General features: G+C 39.6%; 2 protein-coding genes across 2 annotated transcripts in view; one reads left to right on the top strand and one right to left on the bottom strand.

The window, feature by feature from the left end:
* The window catches only part of LOC122804780 (prolyl endopeptidase-like), a 125,366-nt gene extending 109,614 nt beyond the window's left edge, over positions 1-15,752 (bottom strand). Inside the window, exon 1 of the mRNA XM_044075297.1 lies at positions 15,086-15,752. Coding sequence (XP_043931232.1) covers positions 15,086-15,280 — 195 coding nt within the window. The 5' untranslated portion in view covers positions 15,281-15,752. The remainder of the gene's footprint in view (positions 1-15,085) is intronic.
* Positions 15,753-15,891: 139 nt separating this feature from the next.
* The window catches only part of LOC122792244 (calmodulin-lysine N-methyltransferase-like), a 772,110-nt gene continuing 765,285 nt past the window's right edge, over positions 15,892-22,716 (top strand). Inside the window, exons 1-2 of the mRNA XM_044059993.1 lie at positions 15,892-16,198; positions 20,642-20,817. Of these exons, the coding sequence (XP_043915928.1) occupies positions 16,064-16,198; positions 20,642-20,817 (311 nt within the window). The 5' untranslated portion in view covers positions 15,892-16,063. The remainder of the gene's footprint in view (positions 16,199-20,641; positions 20,818-22,716) is intronic.

Here is a 22,716-nt window from a genome sequence, read left to right as displayed (position 1 = left end):
CATGTTTTTTCCCCAAAGGGGATAACAATACATTTCCTGGCATTGAGCTTGAGCCCATGGCTCTGACACCAAGCATCTGTTTCTGTAAGGCCCTTTTTTACAGTATCCACGTCATTTGGGGATTCAATAATGGCTCCCAGTTTGCAGTCATCTGCAAACTTTGTTAGCCAGAGTCCCTTAGTGTTGACCTGTACTTCAGAGAAGTAGATGCCAAACAAGAGCGGCCCCAGGACTGAACCCTGAGGTACTCCACTTGTCACTTGTCTGGAGCTGGATTTGGAGTTGGCTGCTTTTACAGTGTGGGTTCTATCAGCAAGCCATTTAGCAACCCATTGGGTGACATAGGGATTAATGCCCAACTTAGTAAGTTTATCTATGATTCTAGAGTGGGGGATGGTGTCAAAGGCCTTGGCAAGGTCTAGATAGGCTGTGTGGACCACCTTACCCTTGTCCATGGCTCTGGAGACTGATTCAAAGAAGTCAATCAGGTTCAGGAGACAAGATCAGCCCTTCACAAACCCAAACTGGGTGGGGTCCAGTGTTTGAAGGTTGCCAATGTCTTTGTTTATAAGTTCCATGATAATACGCTCCATGGCCTTGCAGATAAGGCTTGTCAGACTGATGGGACGGTAGTTTCTGGGATCCAAGGTGGATCCCCCCTTGAGGATTGGGATAACTGTAGCTCTGCACCACTCAGTGGGCACGAAACCTGAGGTGAGGCTATGATTAAACATGACACTTAGGTGAGGTGCCAGTTCATATTGTAGTTCATGTAGTACACAGCCCGGGATGTCATCTCGTCCCATGGATGCTGTATTCTTGGCTTTAGAGAGTGCATTTTGTACCTGTGTGGCCGTTATTACTGGAATTTGGCAATCTTCCGGTATTGAGATGGGCCATTTAGGGGGTGAGAGGGGGGTGAAGTTGGCACTGAATCGATCTGCCAGGATATTGGCAATATCCTTCGGATCAGTATATTTAATGCCATTCTGTTTTAGCTCAGAGCTAGAGCAGGTTTCAGTTTCTGCACAGATGTCGACGTTCTCCATACTGAGGAGTGCTTCGAGCACGTGCATTTTGAGATTTAAACTCCTGACGCTGAGTAGCATAACCCTCAGTTTTTTGTTATTTGTGCTGTCTACAGAGGTGGGTTTGACTTTTGAGCCTTGCCTAAAAACAGCACTATGGGGGTAGCAAGAGCCTTGGCCAGTATTCGAAAGCCTAGAGGTGACAGGTGCAAGCCATCCCTTGCGAAGCAACGCGGCTTGTCGTGCATGTTGTCCCAGGCTGACAGACACTGGATCCCCTTTGAATGACACCAGAAGCTTAGCCAGTTGTTGAAATTGATCATTTTTTTTCTTTATACTGAGGTATCATTCTTGGTGAGGGCAGGATGCTACTCAGGGTCAGGGTCATACCAGCCTGGGCTACATGATCAGAGAGCTCTTCCATGTCTCTTTTCCTGTAGTCCAGGGAGGTACGTCTCAGGTCATTCACACCAACATGAACAATGACAGAGTCATATTTGTACTTATTCTGGAGTGACATGAGTGCTTGTGTTATGTGGTGGATTCTGGCTCCCGACAGGCAGCTAACAGTAACCTTCTGCTTGTCCAGCCTAGTGAATGGGACGTCAGTGTGCCTGACTATAGTGTCACCTATTACTAGTGTGTTAGGTATGTTATTTCGCCTTAAGGGTTGTGATTGTGCAGCACACTCATTTTGAGTTTTATGTGTTGTCTGGTTTGTGACGGGAAGTGCAGGTTGTTTGGGTGTCTGCTTTGGAGGTCTCGGATGCTTTTGCAGATTTTTATTTAGAGCCTCCAAGTATGATTTTGTGTATTTATGTGTATTTTTTGCCAGTGCTGTTTTAGTAGGTCTGTGTGCGGCTGGAGTTGTGGTGCAAGTGTTAACCTTCTCCTCTTGACTGTCTGTTCCAGTCTTGGGTGGAGACAGCTTAGCTTCCAGTTTGGCTGTATAATTGCATCTCTCGCATATGTTAGTGTTTTGTGGTAAGAGGAGAGGGTTGTCTGTGTACATGAGGCAGTTGTAACATTGCCTCAGGATACCCAGATTCGCAAGCTGGATTGGAGAGTGCATATGAAGTTCCCCTTTAGTCATGCCTGAATAGTAGGGTGAGCTGCTTAGTCGCTTGGTTGGTGAGGGGTGAATAAAGAGCCTTGCCCTGCTGGGCAATCAGTGTCAGGGTATATTAGTGCTTGCTATTAGGTCTGAGCAAGTGCTGGGCTGTAAGATGCTTTTTGAGGGCTTAGGTTGAGAGTTAGACTAGTTTCAAGGGAAAAAACTGAAGAGGAGACTTAGTGGAGCCGGGAATAATTTAACCATAGCTAACCAGCACTGCCTGGTGCGCAAAACCGTGCAAATGTGGTTTTTATAGTAGGGAAATGAAAGAGACAGAAATTAGCCCAAAATGGACAATAAACTACTAACTTCTTGGCTAGAACCACTCCTCCAGGGACAGATAGGTTGCGCAAAGCTCCCCTCTCTCACAGGTGAAGAGAGAAACTTCCCCTCTCTCACAGGTGAACAGAGAAACTTCCTTCTATCTAAGTAAGGTATGGGCAACTCAGAAACTAGTATCACAGCCCTGAATTTAGCACTAGCCTGAAAACTGGACTATACTAGCTTAGAAAGGTGGGAAACAAAGAATTTTTTAGGCAAAAACAGCAAAAAATACACTTAAAACAGCTTTAAACGACTACAAACGATCAGAAAAGGTCATCACACTTTAGTGTGTAGCTTACAACAGTTAAACAAATTATTTAAACAAAAAACAACTTTTTACATGTGCAGGCAGTCAAAGTACAAGATTTTAAATCACAATAAATGCTAGAAAATCTGTGTTTAGGCGGAAAACCGTTAAGTACAGCAAGAAAGTACAGAAAACTGATACTTAATCACTCCAAAGTCTCTCTTCTAAGCTAGAAGGCTTGTATCAGTTTAAGGGTTTCTAGTGCTACCCAGTAGGTTAGTTACAGGAAAGATGGGAAACAAGCAGCAAATGTGGTCTTTTAAACCAGAAAGGTGAAAGAGACGGACAAACTGTCCAAATGGTCAATAAACTACAATTTCTGGGCCAAGAACCTCTCCTCTTGTGGTAGACAGGCTACCTAGTGCTTTTCATTCCCACTGATAAGCCAGAAGGCTTTCCTCCAACATAGAAAGACTTGCGGGGCTCAGAAGCTTACCAACAGTCCTGGATAAAGCAACTCTGTATCTGGACTAGGCTAGTTACAGAAAAGGTGGGAAGCAAGTGCGGCTTTTAAACCAGAACGTTGAAAGAGATGGAAAAAAACTGCCCAAACGGCCAATAGCTACAATTTCTGGGCCAGGAACCACTCCTCTTGTGGTAGATAGGCTACCTAATGCTTACCACTCCCACTGATAAGCTAGAGGGCTTCCCTCCAACACAGAAATGGTTGGGGTGCTCAGAAGCTTACAAAGAGTCCTGGATACTGCTGTACCTGGACTAGACTAGTTACAGGAAAGGCGGGGAACAAGTACAAATATAGGCTTTTAAGCCAGCAAGTTGAAAGAGATGGAAAACTGCCCAAACGGCCAAATAACCTACAATTTCTGGGCCAAAACTCACCTCTTCCCATGAAGGATAGGCTACCTAGTGCTTACCACTCCCACTGATAAGCTAGAAGGCTTCCCTCCAACACAGAAAGGCTTGGGGGGGCTCAGATGCTTGCTAACAATCCTGGATACAGCAACTCTGTAACTGGACTAGGCTAGTTATAGAAAAGGCGGGAAACAGGCACAAGTGCGGCTTTCAAACTAGAAAGTTGAAAGAGATGGAAAAAAAATACTCAAACAGCCAATAGCTACAATTTCTGGGCCAGGGACCACTCCTCTTATGGTAGATAGTCTACCTGACGCTTACCACTCCCACTGATAAGCTAGAAGGCTTCCCTCCAACACGGAAAGGCTTGGGGGACTCAGAAGCTTACAAAGAGTCCTGGATACAGCAAATCTGTACCAGGACTAGACTAGTAACAGGAAAGGCAAGAAACAAGCGCAAACACAGGCTTTTAAATCAGAAGGTTGAAAGAGGGAAAAGCTTCCCAAACAGCCAATAAACTATAATTTCTTGGCCAGAAACCACTCCTCCTGTGGTAGATAGGTTACCTAGTGCTTACCACTCCCACTGATAAGCTAGAAGGCTTCCCTCCAACACAGAAAGGCTTGGGGGGCTTAGAAGCTTACCAACTGTCGTGGATACAGCAAGTCTGTATCTGGGCTTGACTAGTTACAGGAAAGGCAGGAAACAAGCTTAGAATTATTCTTTGTTACAAAAAAGCAGCTAAAACAGCAGTAAATACAATTCAGTAGTGCAGGCCAGCACACCTGAGTGTGTAGCAACACTACGGCAAATACAGTTCAAATAAATGCAATTAAATTAACAAATGACTAAAAAACAAGTGCAGAAGGCAGTAAATTAGAAGGCTACTAACAAGCAGTAATAAGTACAGAGTAAGAGCGACTGAACAGATAACAGCACGCAGAACAGCAAATAAGACAGTTACAGTAAGAGCAGCTGAATAATATATATATATACATTTTATTTATTTTTTTAGCGTGGGAACAGAGCAGGATTAAGAGGCTACAGGGTTTGTCCTTCCCAAATGCTCTCTTTGAACACAGTAGGAGTGCCTGAAATCAGAATATGATCTCACTGCACTCAGTTGAGTGAGCAAGTGAGATGGGCAAAGAAGGAGTATCCAAATACAAATCTACAAGAGGGGCAGGCAGTTTCAAAGCCACCAACATTAACATCAAAACAATAAACAGGGAGGGTGGGTGGGGAACTAACTGTAGAGAGACAGCCACAACTTCAGTTGAGTTAATATTCAGTGAAAAACACAAATAAATAAATTAAATACAGTACTATATGCAAAAGAGCAGATAAAAGTGTACTTAAATTCACTTATATGTCCAGCTGATTTCAGGTAGATGTTAGCCGGCCAAAGCTCAGATATTAAGCAGAGATAACTCAAAATGTACCACTTATATAAGGCAAGACAGAATGTCAGTGATGAGGTAAAACCACCCCCCCCCCCCACTGCTATCAATGGCTACACAGAAATTCTAAAAAGTACTCTTCTAAAAAGTATTCTAAACTATTCGAAAAAGTACTCTGTATATTGAAAGTTTACCCACGGTTGCCTTTGTTTAATCACTTGGGCTTCGCCCTCATGATTAAACCACACCAACCGTGGGTAAATCTTCAATATACCACACCACGTCATCGGTTATTGCTTTATTAATGCTTTTCAGTAAACAAAAAATACATGGACAGATATGTGCCATCAGAGGATCCCCATGCTCTAGAACATGCTCCCCATCCACGTGAAGCAGAGTCCTTCCCTAACTCTGTTTAAGTATAACCTTGACCAATGGATGGGAAATCAGAAATTCATCCAAGATCTGGCCCCCAGGTCTCAGATAGAGAAAGGCAGACAATAATGCCCAAACTAACGTACTCACCAACACACACATGCACACACACACACACCCTCTACAAACTTCACAAATAACATACCCCCTCCTAATAAATGCCCATGGTACATAGGGACACAAGTGGGATGGATTGCATGGTTAGGCTGACAAATTCCCTGGAGGTCATTGTCATTAACCTAGTATATACCTATGAACCTAAGGATAAAGTTTTATGTTTTTAAAACGACACTACTGAACCAAATATTCTTTTACTAAATAGTTACAATTTAATAGCGATCTTTTTGCATAAGGGTGTTGTGTGTAATATATTATTCCATTTGATGGCATTTCCCTTTTTAATTTCTCCAAGTCTTTTGGGTTTCTAATACCATGACATGAACAGATTTCCATTCTTAAAATCAGGTTATGATTAAAGTTCATGAAATTAGTATTGTTTCAATCTTTGATGTCAGCCAAAAGTGCTCTTCACAGCACCTGCAATGTGCCCAGAAATTAATCCTCCTGCAATTCAAATGGAGTTACCTGTATTGGTAGCACATCTAAATATGACTGCAAATTATGTTTTATGAGACCTATTGCTCTTACTACTTTTGGAACTGTGTGGGTTTCTTTCTCTCACATTGCTCTCATTTCTGCCTGCAAATCTTTGATATTTTATGACTTTGTGTCTTTCTGTATGTGAGACACTGTAATAGCTAGGTGTAGAAATTTCAAGGATCAATGTTACTGTTAATCTTTTTTCATGGACTAATATCTGGTTTTCTCGTATCTATTTTTTGAATTGTTGGCAATAGGTGATCCCATGTGATATACACTTCATCATTCTCTTATGTTTCCAATGCTTTTCAGGTACTTTTATATTATAATGTTTGCACGCTCCCAATTAAACAATCTTGCCACAGCCTATCAGTCTACAGGCCCTCTGCCATGATAATATCACACCCAGCATCAAGGTGTGGGAATGTTTCCAATTCTTTTTTACAAACCCTACATTTGTCTGTTTCTCATACATGTTCTATGGGCTTTGTAAACCAATGTGTATGTAGTCCACTGTCCTGGGCTGCCGTTATTAACCTTTCATCGTTTGGTTTCAATTCACCTCTCTGTAAACATTCCTGCATTCAATTCTGATCAACATGAGGTTGTTCCAGGAGACCTCTAGTCTTGCTGCTGTCTTATGGCTTTTCCACATTTCTTTCCTTCCTTCTCATCAGATCCTTTTTTTTTTTTTGGCACATTCAGTTGCTGTCTACTTTTTGTCTAATTCTGGTTTGATTTCCATTCCCAACTGCCACCTGAATGCTTCTGCTAAATTAAGCAGAGAGATCATCCTAGACTTCCTCTCTTCATGTTGTAAAACTTTCACTATACTTCAGTCTGATGGGGTCAGCAGATATGTATGCAGTGCCACGATTGCGGATCTATACAAGTAATCAGTTCTGAGAAGGTCCATACCACCTTCATGGCGTGGATATATATAATCTTCATATACACTGATTTTTATATATCATTTGATAAGAGTGAAGCGTTTTTCTGTCCAACTAATCCAATACTTTTTGGGGCCAGTCAATCACATCAAAACTGCAAGTTAAAACAAGAAGTGCAAATTGGTTTACAGCTTAACTTTATTCCAAGATGTCAAAGCTGTTTTCAATATTACTTTTAGTCTTCTGAAGTATTCCTTACTGAGTTTTATTTGCATCTGTTCATGTTTTATTGCTGATCCTTCATCAATTCCCAAATATTTATACACTACTTCCTGATCAAGTTCCTTTATATCACATTCCTGTCCCAGATCGTTATTTTCTTGGTACTGCAACTTTCCTGCTTTAAATGTTGCTTTTGCACACTTATCAAGACCATTATCACATCATCTGAGAAAGTTTTAACCACTTGCAGTTGTGCTTCCAACTCCTCATCTACTGAGCTATACAATTTCAAGTCATCCACAAAAAGTAGACGAGAAGTCATTAAGCAAGGTTTTCTTGCAGCCAAACTGTAACCAATACCTAATCTGTTAAGTAAACAGCTTAACGAATTAAGGGCAAGACAAAACAGCAAGTGACAAAGAATCGTCCTAGAATATCTCCCTTTGAATTTTTATCCCTGTGATAATAATTTGCCCTTTGTCATAACTTAACTGCAAAAGTGCCTGGCACTATTTCACGGTCACCATAATGTAATCCTTTATCCATGAATGGGGATACTGTAAAACAGGTTAATAGGTTAAGTACTAGGCTATCTGCCCGAGGACATATACACACCTAGCCAGAATGTGTTGGCTTTCGCCGCCCCCTTAGACTAGTTTTCTGTGCCTCTGTCCAGCACAGCCACTGCAGTGATCCCTGGAGTAAATTTTCTGTTTCCCATCCACTCATCAAGGTTTCTCTTGAAGAGTATTAGTGAGGGGCTCTGCCTAATGTAGACTGGAATCCTGTTCAAAAGCAATCTATCCCTCCGGCATGTCCCGGCATGTCCTATTTATAGTTGTGGTGACGTTTAGATCTCTAGAGCGTGTGGCTCTCGGGGATTTGTTTTTTTTTTTTTTTTATAGGTGGAGCATGTCCATCAATTCAGGGTTGGACATGGCCTTGTATGTCAGTCAGAGATCACCTCTGAGTAAGCAGTATGCAAATGAGTACAGCTGGAGTTTCTTCAGTCGGGCTGCATAGGGCATCTGTTTGAGGCTAGTAATCCTCTTGGTGAGGTACTTCTGTGGTCTTTCCAGCTGTTGCAGGTGTCTTGTAAGGTACATCCCAAATGGGGCGTTGTACTCTATGATGGGTCTGCTGAGTGATGAGTAGAGGGGCACAATAACCTCTTTTGTTCTAGATGAGAACCCTTTTGTGATTAGGTGGGTCACATAGAAGGATTTTCTAACCACCTTGGCAATATGATTATCAAAGGAGACATTACTATCTACTTGGGTCCCCAGATTCCTCATTACATTTTCTGTATTTAGGGGACTACCACGTATGTGATAGTTCGTGGGTACTTTGTTTTTTCCAAAGGGGATGACTATGCACTTTTTGGCATTTAGCTTGAGGCCATAATTTTGACACCAGGTATCTGTCTCAGTGAGACCCTTCTGGAGGCTGTCTGTATCAGCCTGAGAGTCAATTTTAGCCCCCAGTTTGCAGCCATCTGCGAACTTGGTCAGCCATACTCCTCCTGTGCTTGCCTGTACCTCTGAGAAGTATATACCGAACAGGAAGGGTCCCACGACTGAGCCCTGGAGGATGCCACTTGTAACTGGTTTAGAGTTGGACTTAGCGCCTGCAACTCTCACCGTGTGGGTTCTATCCGTGAGCCAGTTGGCAACCCATCTCGTGACGTAGGGGGTTTATGTTCAGGCTGGTGAGCTTGTCTATAATACCAGACTGGGGAATGGTGGCGAAAGCCTTTGCGAGGTCTAGGTAGGCTGTGTGGACCTCCTTTCCCTCGTCTAAAGCCTTGGTAACGGTCTCAAAGAAGTCCACTAGGTTTAGGAGGCATGATCTGCCCTTAAAGCCAAACTGGGTATGGTCCAATGTTTGGAGGTTCCCAATGTCTCTGTTAATGAGTTCCATGATGATGCACTCCATAGCCTTTTAGACCAGGCTAGTCATGCTTATAGGGCGATAGTTCTCAGGGACCTTTGTGGTGTGGGATAACTGTTGCTGTCCGACACTCTATGGGTATGTAGCCTGTAGAAAGGCTGAGTTTGAATAGTGTGTTTAGGTGAAGGGTTAATTCATTTTGGAGCTCGTGTCAAACACAGCCTGGGACACCGTCCGGTCCCATTGAAGCTGTGTTTTTGGCTTTGGATAGGACTGTTTTAACCTGTGTGTCAGTTTTTCCCGGGGCTCTACATTCTTCTGGTATGGTCATGGGCCCTTTAGGGGGTGAAAGGGGGGGTGACATTTGCACTAAACCTGCCTGCCAGAATGTTGGCAATATCAGTCGGTTCAGTGTATTTTGTGCCATTCTGCACTAACTCAGAGCAGATCTGAGAGTTTCCACTTACGTTCTTGACATAGCTACAGAATGCTCTGTGGTTATCTTTGGAGTCCTTGGCAATTTTTCTTTTGAAGCTAGCCTTGGATGATTTTATGAGGGATCGTAGTTTCTTGCTGATACTGATCAGGGATGTCTTTCCTTCTTGTGATTTTACTCTTTTCTGTACTAGTTTCCTCCTCCTATTGTATAGCTTGTTTACGGCAGGGGTCTACCAGACTGGTTTTCTTTTCTTGGGAGGATTAAGTCTTGGTTTTGCTTGGGATAGAGTGCTTTTTTAAGGGATTCAGCAGCTTGGACAGCATTGTCCTTTAGCATGGGGGCTGTGAACCTTTCCACCTCAGTCTTAAGTAATGTGACGTTTGCTTTTGAAAAGTTTTTCACGGTGGTTTCCTTTACTGGGAGTGGCGGGCGGAATGTGGATATCCAGAGTGATTAGTCTATGGTCTGATCTAACCAGCGAGGGGCTGACCTCTGGTGTGGAACACCGGTCGCCCATGTTGGTGATGACTAGGTCCAATATGTTGTCACCTCTGGTGGGGATGCTGACCAGTTGATCTAGGGCATTCCAGTTTATAAATTCTAGGAAGTGTTGGGCAAGGGACTTAGTACTTGAGTATTTCTCCCAGTTAATGTTTGGGTAATTGAAATCACCCAATATTAGGGCATTTGGTAGAACCTTCATATTTTCCAGTGTCTCCAGAAACGCGAAATGGGGGTCATGGTGGGTGATCTGTAGCAAGCTACAATTTGAATTTCAGTTTTGCCAATTGTTAGTTGCACAAGGATGATCTCGGAGGCATCGTGCTGCGCCACTAACCTGGAGGTGTGGGTATCTTTGATGAATATGGATACATCCCGGCCTTTTGTGTTTCGGTCCAGGTTCTGTGGCCAAAAAGTATGGTACGAGTTGTAGCCTGGTAGTGCTGGGGTGCTCTCTGGAGCCTTAAACCAGGTTTCTGTTACTGCACAGATATCGATGTCCTCCATACGGAGGAGTGCCTCGAGTGCATGCATTTTGAGGTTTAGACTTCCGGCGTTGAGTAGCATTTTCCTCAGTTTTTGGTTACTTGTGCTATTTACAGTGGTGGGTTTGTCTTTTGAGCCTTGCCTAAAAAAAGGCACTATGGGGGCGGCAAAAGCCTTGGCCAGTATTCGAAAGCCTAAGGGTGACAGGTGTAAGCCATCTCTTGCTAAGCAACACGGCTTGTTGAGCATGTCATCCCAGGCTGACAGACACTGGATCCCCTTTGAATGACACCAGAAACTTAGCCAATTGTTGAAATTGATAATTGTTTCGTTATACCATGGTATCATTCTTGGTGAGGGCAGGATGCTACTCAGGGTCAGGGTTATACCAGCCTGGGCTACGTGATCAGAGAGCTCTTCCATATCTCTTTTCATGTAGTCCAAGGAGGTATGTCTTAGGTCATTCACACTTACATTCAATACTTTTTTGTGATTTATCCATGACACACACACATTCTTCCTCTTTTTACAATTTTCCTTTATGGTTTTATTTAGCAACAAATGATCCTTTGCTACGTATGACTTTCATTTGTTGCACTTTGTTCTATTGCCATGACTGACTTTTTCTTCTAAATGGCTATAAACTCCATCTGCTTCCATTATGGCATTTTATTTCTTCGCTTTCTTTCCCTTGTTACGCTGTATTTTTGTGGTAAGACTTTATTAGTTTTGCCACACAGTAATATATGTTATTTACTTCTGTTATATCACATGAACTTATGTTAGTAGTTTCGATTACTGCATCTATCTGTTTCATCAGACTGGGGCTCCACATTCTTCTGGTATGGTCTTATGGTCATTTTGGGTCTTATTTATTTTCTGTAATCTAGTTCTTTAAATCGATCTTAATACGTCTATCCATCTCTATTAAATTAAGCAACTCTTTCTTTAGATCATTTTCTTCTAAACTGAGGGCACATTTCTTTGCTCTGTTTCCTGTGGATATTCTACAAATAGTTCCAGAACATCCTCATGTGACATATCCTCTTCAGCTACACCGTGCGTCACTTGTTGCTCATTTTGTTTTCTTATTCTTATATATTTGCCTGTATGTCTCTTCAAATATCTTTGGTGCTGCTTTTTTGTATAAGTTTTGCTTTCTCCCGTGCATAAATATTGCGCCATGTCAAATCTCTTTTTCCCCTTTGTCTATATTTCTTCTTCAGGTGTCTCCCACTCCACCTGTTTCTCCTTAATTTGGGGACTATCATTTACTCATGCTGTGATATAACCAGTATTAAACTTTCTACACTAAATCATTCACTTCACAAGTATTTCATAACTTCAGTTTCTATTTGTTTTTTTTTTTTACTTTACTAATCTTCTGTTTTATTGTCCCCTTTGTTTTTTTTTTTTTTTTTTTGTGTATTGTGTAATTATCCATATCTGGGTGACTTTGCCTGTATTTCTCTTCAATTATCTTTGGAGCTACTTTTTGTACCGATTAATTTGGCTTTCTCCTTTGCATAAATATTGTACCATATCACATCTCTTTCTTTCTCAAGCCCATATTTCTTTTTTTATAACTTTCAAAAATCTCTGGGTTTTGTTCTTTATATTTTCACACTTCCTCTGCCTCTGTCATTTCTTTTTCCAGGTGGCCTAAAGGTTCTTTGTCAATGTAATACTTTTCATAGATTTGGTATACTAATGAATATAAATTTTTATTTGAAGCTTTTGACAGTTTTTCTCATGTATTTTTCTTTCCTTCAATTTCTCTCAAACGTTTGTAAAATCTTCTATCTGGAAATTCTTGGCTTCTTGCATAATAGTAACAATACATAATGTCTTCCTTATCCTCAATAGTTCACCCTAGCATCTTTATGGCTCTTTTTTGTCCTATCAGTTTTTGTGGACTATACTTCCTACTGCAATGGGGGGGGGGGTCATCCTCCCCTTGAGCCTGATCTAACTCCATTGAAGGAATGTTTCTATGTCTTAAGGATTCTAAACTGCTATTTTCCGGTCCCGGCACCAGTGCGCACACCAGGACTGGGCACTTTTTTTTATCCTGGGACTTTTGCACCCAGCTGCTTTTTTTTTTTTTTTTTGATGGTACTATGTGCATAGACAAATGGAATTTTAAATAACTGCGGGCAATGAAATCATTACTTATAGAATGCTGCTAACATCAACCTAACCAAGGATTTTGACACTATCCTCCATGCTGGTATTATTAAAAAATTATAAAAATTGTAAATTCCTACATTATTGGCTATCCAACAGATTCCAAAAGTTGTGAAAGTCGCTGGTACAATCCCTGAACTTAAAATTGCCATAAAATTGGAACTCCTGTGGTACCACCAGAATTACTGTTTGGTCCACCTCTGTGAGGCATTTATTTTGCAGACATCCAACCAACATCCCTGAAGTGTGTCTGACTAAGTTTATTCATGATTGCAAGGTGGATACTACGATTTGCTCATCCAATGAGAATAAACAGCTCCAGCAAGGGCTAGAATATGTAAATATCTAGTGTATTCAATAAAGTGAAGAGTTACAGGAAAAACCTGAAACACAACAGCTGATGAAGTCCTGGTCTTATAAGGATGACAGTGTTCAATCTCCTGTGTTCTATTAAACTCAGTTTTACTATTTTTTGTGATCCTTTGGAACCTGGCTCTTTCACATTACATTTGCTGTTAAATATCTGGTCTACCTAAAATAGTCTCAATCTAAGTGCAAAAAATTGCAGTGTAGTAGTGCTCAGGAAAAAAAGCTACTCCAACCTCATATGTTAAAAATTATACAGTTATTCAGTCAGACAGTCATATGAGACCTGCATACTTATATGGACAAAAATCTCTTATTCGATCATCACGTTTCCACCATAGTCAGGAAACTATTCTATTTAAACCAGTTAATTTACAAGGGAATATCTTCAAGATCTAATGAAGTCATCCTACTTCTGTACTCTTAGCTATCATATCTATGAAATACAATACTCTCAATGGTTTATACAAATCCCAGCAAACTGCTAAGTTGGAAGGGCACCAAAGATTTTTAACCAAGAAAATGAAAGGTCTTAAAACCTTGATCCACCTCAACAGATCATCTCACCTCTTTGTACTCACTAGCCTACTGGTTGCTCCAAGGTGAACTGTGTCTTGCTTTTCAAGCAATGAGACTTACATTAATACTAATAAACAAACAAGACTGAATACAGGAATAGGATCATAAGCCAGCATATACCCAGTTTTTGGAATAAGTTACCATTACAGCTCAGACAAAGCATTTATTAAAGCTTCCCACACATTAAAGTTATCTAAATATTTCCTAAAGATACATCAGTTATGATGCGGCTTGTGTGGTTTTTTTTTTTTTTTTTTGGCAAGTCTTAGCAGGTTTTAGTTGCTAAATGATGACTTCATATTCTTCACAAAAATGAATGCTATGTAAATCTGTTATTCTATCAGCTCTCCAGGTATGTAAAGTTAGCGCAATCTTTACAATCTGATTCTGATTTGTAGCCTGTTTTCCCATCAATATTTATGGTACATTTAATACCTTTAAGTTAGTCTTGATGAATAGATGGGTGGACACAGATTTACACAAGGTTTATTATGTACAAACCAGCTTGATTTGTGGGGTGAGCACTATTAAATGCTTGAAAATTATAGCAAGAATTGTTAAGTGTGGCTAAGGTGCATATTGCTAAGTAGCTTTTGGCTCACCAAACTGATTGCCTAATATTGTTTCTAAGTACTTATTAAAGCTTCTCAAACACTAAAGGTGTCTGAATCTTTCCTCCAGCTATATCAATTATGATAAAGCTTGGTTCACGCCTGAAAAGAGATGGTAATCAGGCTACAAAGTAGGTAAGAAAGGATAACCGGAATTAAACCAGAGTATGCAGGGTGAAAACTGAGTCACGGTTTACTAACCTTGGGGTTACACAGTATTGCTAACACACCTTGCATATTAAAAATAAATGGACATAAAGACGTACACAATCATTCCGGATACTCAGTGGGGTATAAATATTTTGAACATCTCTTAAAAATATATCTTTTAGTCACTCCAAAGCACACAAAACTACTTGGATTAAATAAACCTGAGTGGGGAAGTGTACTTGCAACAGCAAAAATGTCTACAATTTTACTGCATAACTTGGAGAAATGCATACGATTTCTAAATAAGGTTACCACCCGTCACTCTTTGGGCAGTCATGTCCTGCAAAAAAAACTTAAAAATCGCAATTGTCCTGAGATTTTAGGACGACAATATTTCCAAAGTTTTCTTTAATAGTTATAAACCAGTTATTTTACATACGAAACACCTAAATGTTATAAGAAATAGCATAAACAACTCAAATGCTACAAGAATAAGCTTTTATTTGGCCAAAAAAGTGCAGTCTTTTGCACTGATCATGGGTATGTTTTGCCCTGTAAAATTTCACGTTTCTACAAAAAATTTCCCACTTTGGGCATTTGAAAAGGTGGCAACCCTATTTCTAAACATCTGATAATGTTGGCAGCAAAATATGAGATTCTGAGTGCAAAGCTGAACTTTCTGTTACACACTTGAAAGACTCTCGCGAAAAGCATTAAAACAATACAAAACGTGCAAGTCTTACCTGGCTGAAAAATCTTTTCCCAAGTCCTTTTCTTTCCATTGGCCAAATAGTTTTAAGACGTGTAGCCGTATTGTGACATTCTCTACTGAAAGCATATGTTTGTATGCCCCAAATACTGTCTTCAGTTATTTGCAAAACCTTCCAAGAATTATACATTATCCTCAGAACTGGACGAATAAAAAGTCCATTTGCCATAACAGCACGTATATCGATTTTATTACAAATGCTACCGCCGCACACTCTTTTCTTCTATACATAAGTGAAGTTTTAAATGGTAATGCTAAAAAAGTAAGGCGCTGAGCGGCTGCTAGCTGTCTACAAGCAAGTGACACAGTAAAACAGTCTTGAGTACCTTAAATGCGTAGCAAGAGATGAAAGAAAAATTTCACTCAAAATAAGTTTGCAAAAAAACGGAATGCAGGGTGCAATTACAGGTGACACTTTGCCGACTTCCAAACTGTTTTGCTGCAACACTTTTGTGTGGTGCCAGCAGCTAAATCTAACCAGTATCCCCTTTCACACAGTAGTTGTATATCTATAAATGACACTTCAGTTATGCATGTTAAAATGTCTTACATGCATTAAATGTTATTTTGCCAAGTATAATTAAACTACGAATTTCCCTGACACACACAATTCTACTCAACAGCACGCGAATTTTACGCTATACAATAAATGAAAGACAGACGTGCAAGGGAAAACTAATGTATCACAGAATAATCTCTGTCGACTTCTGAAGTATCTTGTTTCCTATCGAGCATCTCTGTTGTGTTTTCTTTTGACTACATATTCAGCATACAATTAAAAGAAGTGTACGGAAGTGCAGTAGTACCGGCGGTACCCTCTGATGGTAGTGAGGCAATGCTTTTAGGCTGCTGTGCAATTAAAGTCATAGTACTTGCTTGAGCTGAGGTTTTCATTTGTTTCGAACCAGAGGGCAAAACTTGAAGGTGGAAGCAGACCAAATCAAAAGTTGGTATGGAGGATAAACAAGAATCTACGGACTCCGAGATATCGACTCCTGTGGAGAATGACAAGTGCCAAAGCAATACTGTTGAAAAAGCCGAAGAGTACAATGGTGTTGCGCACGCTAGATGGAAATTGCTACGACAGGTAATAGAATCACGCAGGACATTTGATTGGATTTTCAGTTGTTGCAGGCTAGTACAGTTTTAGAGCAGCAAGAGGAATAGTGAACTTGGCAACAATAGTACTTGTCTTGTATGGTTGTTACATAGTTTCTCTTATTGTTTTATGGTCATAGTGATACCCACACATGATACATGTATAAGAAGTAAAATGTTACATTTTTCTCTCTGTTTCCTTTCTGGTCTTGGATATACTCTTTACCTGAGATAAAGCACATATAAGTGTGGTATTTATTAAGGATGGGCTTGGATGAGGTTTCTGCATAAATATGTAGAAATTATATGGACCAGTATGTAATAACTGGCTGCAAGTGTGTGGTATTCCTGAATGCAATAATCCATAATTGTATTATTATGGAAGGACTTGAATGAGTTTTCTGCATAAAGAAGTATAAATGGTTTGGACCAGCATATAACATAACTAGCTGCACATGTCTGATGTGCCTTCATGCAACAGTTCATCAGTGTTTATTTTTATTTTAAAAAAAAAAACACAACAGACTTATTTTTCTATTAGTTTTTCTGTTAGTGAAGCAGTCTAACATGAAACAACAGTTAAGTGTATGCTGCTCAACACAGTACTGAAAGCAATAAATTAGACAAACTACAGTCTGAAACCTACACTTTGTGTATAATGCTAATATTTCTGCAAAATGTGTCACGTCTGCTAGTTTTATTGCCTAGCATGATGTTGTTCATGCCTACCAGGAGTACCATCAGTAGCAGAACTCACTTTGAAGAAAATTTGATTTGACTTTTAGCCTTAACAAAATCATATCTAGTTATGATGAATCGTCAGTTTAAAAGACTCCTTATTAGCATAGCTTTAAATTTCTTTATTCAAGAATTCTGGACAAAGTTAAAAAATAATGGGGAGACAGTGGCCCAAAATATGGGACAATGTATAAATATTATTCTAATTCATTTTGAAAGGTAATGGTTTAACAGACTGTGCATCAATATGCATTTTATGAAGAGTAAGAAGTATGAACCTAAAGTCTGGCTTTGCTAATGTTCTGTAATTCTCTGTGATTTACCAGAAAGTCAAGAATCTTATGAGGGATGGGACCAAAATATGATGGAAAATCAAGAACATTTAAGTGGTTTGCTCATTAGATACCTGCCCCTTTTTTCCAGTATGTATGATTGCCTATACACACTTGCAATTAGTCTTTCTCCTTAATTGCTGTTCTGCATCAAAAGAGGTTGTTTCTCTGTGTTACAGTGGTGTGAAAATTTTAAGTGTCATTCATGCACTGTGAAGCTAGCCTTATGATATAACCACACAAGAATCAGGAGTAGCACTATTTTAAACACTTTTATTGTCAAGTGAAGTGCTTGTGGGCTGTATTTCTTCTGTGCTACCATTTTATCTTCTCAGATGGGGATAATGTGTTCTTATGTAAGTGGAAGCACAGATTCATTATTGTGCTATTCATTACTTTTTTTTTCTTTTATATTTTACTGTTATATTTTATTTAGAACTGTGTTTCCACTATCATACTATCTTCTCAAGGGCTTCTAGATCCACAAGATCACACTGTTCACATAATAAACTTGTCCAGCCCGTTATTTGGGATTCATACTGACCAACAGAACATTTAACATGTGGTAGTGGAAGAATCTCCAAGATTTTTAGCTAAATGTCCTGCAGAAGCAGGCCTGGGAAGAATGATTCCTTGTTTCTGGTGTGCACAAGGATGTATAATAGCCAGTGACATCATTCATGTCTCCTTCCTTCTCTATCCCCATGAACATTTCTCTGTATTAGTAACACATGAACAAATTTCCAGTTGTCAATTTATGCTGATTAAATACCCAACCCACCATCTGATGGAATAGAGCTGTTTTCCAGGTGTAGCCATGCTAATAGTCATTCTTACTCTATAATTTAGGTTGTCTGCCTCATAGGCCTATACCGCACAAGGGCGGGAGACTTAAACCTTGACACGGTTATTAATAGAACATGCTGGAGGGACAGATTCATCACCCAGAGACTCCCTATGCTGTGGAACAAAATCCCGGTACATGTGAGGCAGAGCACCTCGCTGGCCTTGTTCAAGAGGAATCTTGACCAATGGATGGGAGATCGCAGATATACCCCAGGGATTACTTCAGTGTCACTGCTTGACAGAGGCACAGCAAAATAATAGGCATAGTTTTCTTCAAACTAAATGGGTGGCGAAAGCCACATAACTATGGGCTAGGCTTATAAATGCCCTTGGGCAGATAGCCTAGTATGAACCTATGAACCTTGTATTTGCACGAGTAATCCATTATTCTTTTTAGTTAAAGTACCTTATGTGCAGGATTTTATTTCCTTTCATTCATTTTTGTTTTGTATTCAGTAATGGCAGTCTTCTAGTACATGCTGCAAAGTATCAAATATGTTAAATTTTTTGCCCCTCAATATCGGAGGCCTTGTCTTTTTTACAACTCTGGTTTAATAGGGAGCGTTCTGTTCTCATGGCTGGTTCATGCTACTGTGGCTACATTAAATTAAACAGACAATTAGACAAACACGTTTCTTCCACACTCAGTCTGACATGATAGCCATATCACCATACTCTTGGATCTTTGCTGTTCTGTTGTATCTGTGCTATAATAAATGTATATAGGTGTCTATCAATTTAGGCTAGTGTTATCAGTTGCTTTTTAGAATGCAAGCTCAGTTTTTATTGCAAAAGATCTGAAGAGATCAGGTACTTTAAATAAATTTTCTAGTACCAAAGCAATGTAGTGTTAAGGGGGGGGGGTACACTTTTGAATGTGATGTCCCATAGTTGAGGCATTAAACCACAGTCTTTTCTGCTTGAACTGATGGTAGCTGAGGTAACCTGTAAAAGATCTTCCAGCACTTATTAAAGAAATAGTAGTGGTGCTTTACATTCATATGTACGTACACTCATATATAATGTAGCATGGGTCTTGCCAAATGGTGATGTACAGATGACCCAAACATTTGTAAACAGTGCATGTAGAACTGTTGTAGTTAACTTCTAAATAAAGAAATGTTACTGTAGGTAGGAATTTTTTACAGAGGATGGACCTTGTCTTATTAGGTAGGAAAACTTGGCACTTTCTATAGCGATAGGCGTTTAAGAGTAGGTTCATTTTGAGTAACCTATCCAGTCACTTTCCTTCTGCCTTGGGCAGCTGGTCTCAGAACTCTCCTTTCTCTCTCTTTACTTTAAGCCTTAGAAACATTTCATATCTTCAGTGTGATTCAAATGGAGGCTTGACACCATAATGGAATATGGGATAAGGGGGGGGGGGGTGCTTAGCAGCCTGACAAAGCTGTATCTGTCTAGTAGTCCATTAGTCCTGATGTTACATAAAGTAGACTTGCTCCTGTAGATCTGTTGTTATGGTAAGTACATACATTTTGTTTCTTCTCATAGTTATAAACAAAATGTGTTTTAACAGCTCATCAGTATCATCAACCCCCTTTTTCCCCATTTTCTACATGGGGTCTGGGTGTAGTATCAACTGTCTCAATCTCTCTTGATTCAGTGCCACTCTCCCACCTACTTTGACAGTCACACTGGATTGTCATGGGTCTTCTCTCAGACAATCCATTCAACATTTCCTGGATGCCCTCATTTCATCTTGCTTTCTTCTTGTTTGTCTGAAATCTTCTTTACCAGACTGTCTTGTGTTTTTCTTGTAAGTACCTGCAGCACGATAATCTGTTCTTTTCCACCTTCTCTGCAATTGCAGCTACTTGGGCTTCTGTTTTATGTCCTGTTTTCTTTGTCTGTGTCACAGTGTGCATCCCACTACCCATCTCAGGCACTTCTACTCCATCATGTCTAGCTTCCCTTCATTGGTTTGCCTTCATTGCCCTGGTTTCTGTATCATACAGTAGTACTGGTCCCCCCACTGCTTTGAACACCTTACCTTATAGGTCACACAGCTGAAAATACTCTTTTTGTTATTACCAATGCTGTCCTCCATATTTGTATGAATAAGTAGTAGTGGCATTTTTTCACATGGTGCCTGAATTAAATGTAATAAGCTGCTTCTTTCAAATATATATATTTTTTCTAGAGACTAAAATCATTTTAGAAGCCGAAGCATGACTTTGTAGAAAAACGTTGATGCGTTTTCCTACAATCCTAAAACTACAGTTGTGACTTGTAAGTCCACTACAGATAAGAAGTTGGCAAATTGGAGTAGAGGTTTGATGACTTTGGAGACATGATTTAATAGACTTGATTTGTTTTCTGCACCCTTCTATTTATTTATCTGTTATTATACTATTATGCTGCAGATGCAAGAAACACTGATTCTCGCAGGCAATAATTATGTAGGCAATTTTTTTTCAGTTTGTTATATTCTGTATAATTAGGCACTTACAATTACTGCTAGAAATGAGCTGTGATATGACTTTGTTTAAATTTTATAGGCTCTTAAACAAAAGCGATTGGACAATGACAGATTTCAGCAAATATCTGTAAGAAGATTTTCATCTTTTGGCCTGTTTTCAACAACACAATTAAAGCAGGATGAGCAGAAGTTGGATTCTGAGCAGTGGTTCCAGTACAGATGCATTTCTTACCCCCAGTATTGTGCCTTAATAAGGTAAGTCATTTGATGACTCATTATTAATGAATGTTCATATTTATTTTAAATGTTCTTCTTAAGTACTATGTCACACAGTTGCTGCCAAGTATGTATTATAGTTTTGTTGCTGATCCTAACTGGGGGTTATGAAGTTACTTTACGGAAAGCTGCAAGGATGTAATTGCAATGTTTTATTTATTTATTTATTTATTTATTCATTTTATTTATATTTTATTATTACTTTTTTAATTTGGTTTTGTTTGCCAAGTTTGTCAGCAGAGTTCCTGGGAAAGAATCTCCAACATATTACAAACGAATAATATACATGGACAGACATTAATATACATCAACAATTACACATTCATTTACTAATTAGACTGCATTTATATGAAATAAAGGCAGCTATTACCGTATCAAATACATTTTTGCATTAATATATGTTGATCATTGAGCATTTGAAGAGGTGTATTAGTGAGTTTGTCAAGTAGATAATGTGATTGGTGCTTAGAAATTCAAAGAAATGGAGGTGAGGGAAGGAAATGGACAGGGCAGAAGGTGTTAATATTGTAGGTAAGAGGGGTAGTATAAAGCATGTTCATGGATAGTTGGCGGGGGTGAGCAGTGTCACAAAATTGTTTATATGGCTGTGTGACGCTGGTAAAACTATTCGGATATAACTGAAAACAAGTTGTGGGGCATAGAATTCTGAATGAAGAGATATGTGCTTATGAACTGGCTTGTCCTATTGCACAGTAAAGAAGCAGAGGATAAGAAAAGCTTGTTTCATTGTAGGCTCTGCTACAGAAAAGTTATGATACTCGGTGCTGGTAGGTTACACAATTCCATTCAAGAGGTAGCATACAGCACTGAGCTAGTAGTGGAAATCTGATTCCAGCTATACTTAAGAATGAGGGAGATAAAAAGGGTTGCCTTAGGAAAGTGAAAGGTTTCCCTTTGACTGAACAAAAGACAGAGCATCTAAAAAGGGTGAGCACTCCAACATTAAAAAAACTCTCCTCCTTCATCCAAAAACATAGAACTGAAGAATGATCTTACTTTGATTCGTAGGTCAGGAAGTTGGACAAATGTATATTTTGAAACATAAATGGAGGAACACTGTCTTCCCTGTAGCCAGAATCTTGGTAGTTAAAGATAATGGCCAGGATTCATTGACAGTTTTCATAGTCCTGCCCATGAGTTCACACAAGGTGGTAACCAGTGTTAAATGAAACAGTATTGTCAGTGGTTGACATACCCCAGTTGTGCTGCTTAAGCTATAAACAATACCTTTAAAGTAGATCATGCAGCCTTTGATTGACGTGTCACTCACATGACGTGTCATTCGCATACAAAATCTGGAGAAGTTCATAACCTTCCTTCACTTACATTACTCTTTGTGTTCTATCTACAGAGACTTTAAAGAAGAAAACAAGTGACACTGGTATTTCACAGACCTCTGCCTATAGAATAATCAGCAGGTTTCTTGACATAATATTTCTGTGTGTGGTGGATCATATAAGAATCCTATTCTTTCAGTCTGTCTGATCCAACATGTTGGTCCTTGAGCAACCTGTCATATCTGAACATGCAGAATTTTATACAGATACAGGCAGCTTAACTGATCTAGACTTCTACTGGTTTGGTTTTGTGAAGGGTGGGTCCTGTCTCCTGAACCTAGTAAAGTTCTTTGAAAAGGTTACAGAGGCTATGGACAGTGGTCACTGTGCATGCTTTTTATCTTGACTAGGATAGTTATTATAATACTATCCTGTATGCTAGTATTATTGAAGAATTACACAAGCTTAATGTAAATCCTGCATTGTCAGCTGAATTGCAAATTGGCTGCCCAGTAGATCCCAAGCTGTGAAAGTTGCTGGTACCCTCTCTATATGTAACTTAGTGTGTCAGGCTGTCTCC

Source organism: Protopterus annectens, chromosome 1.part0, assembly GCF_019279795.1.
Source record: "Protopterus annectens isolate FY-2018-M chromosome 1.part0, PAN1.0, whole genome shotgun sequence".
Lineage (NCBI taxonomy): Eukaryota > Metazoa > Chordata > Ceratodontiformes > Protopteridae > Protopterus > Protopterus annectens.
Note: the sequence above shows the minus strand (reverse complement) of the source record. Positions and strands in the feature narration are given on the sequence as shown.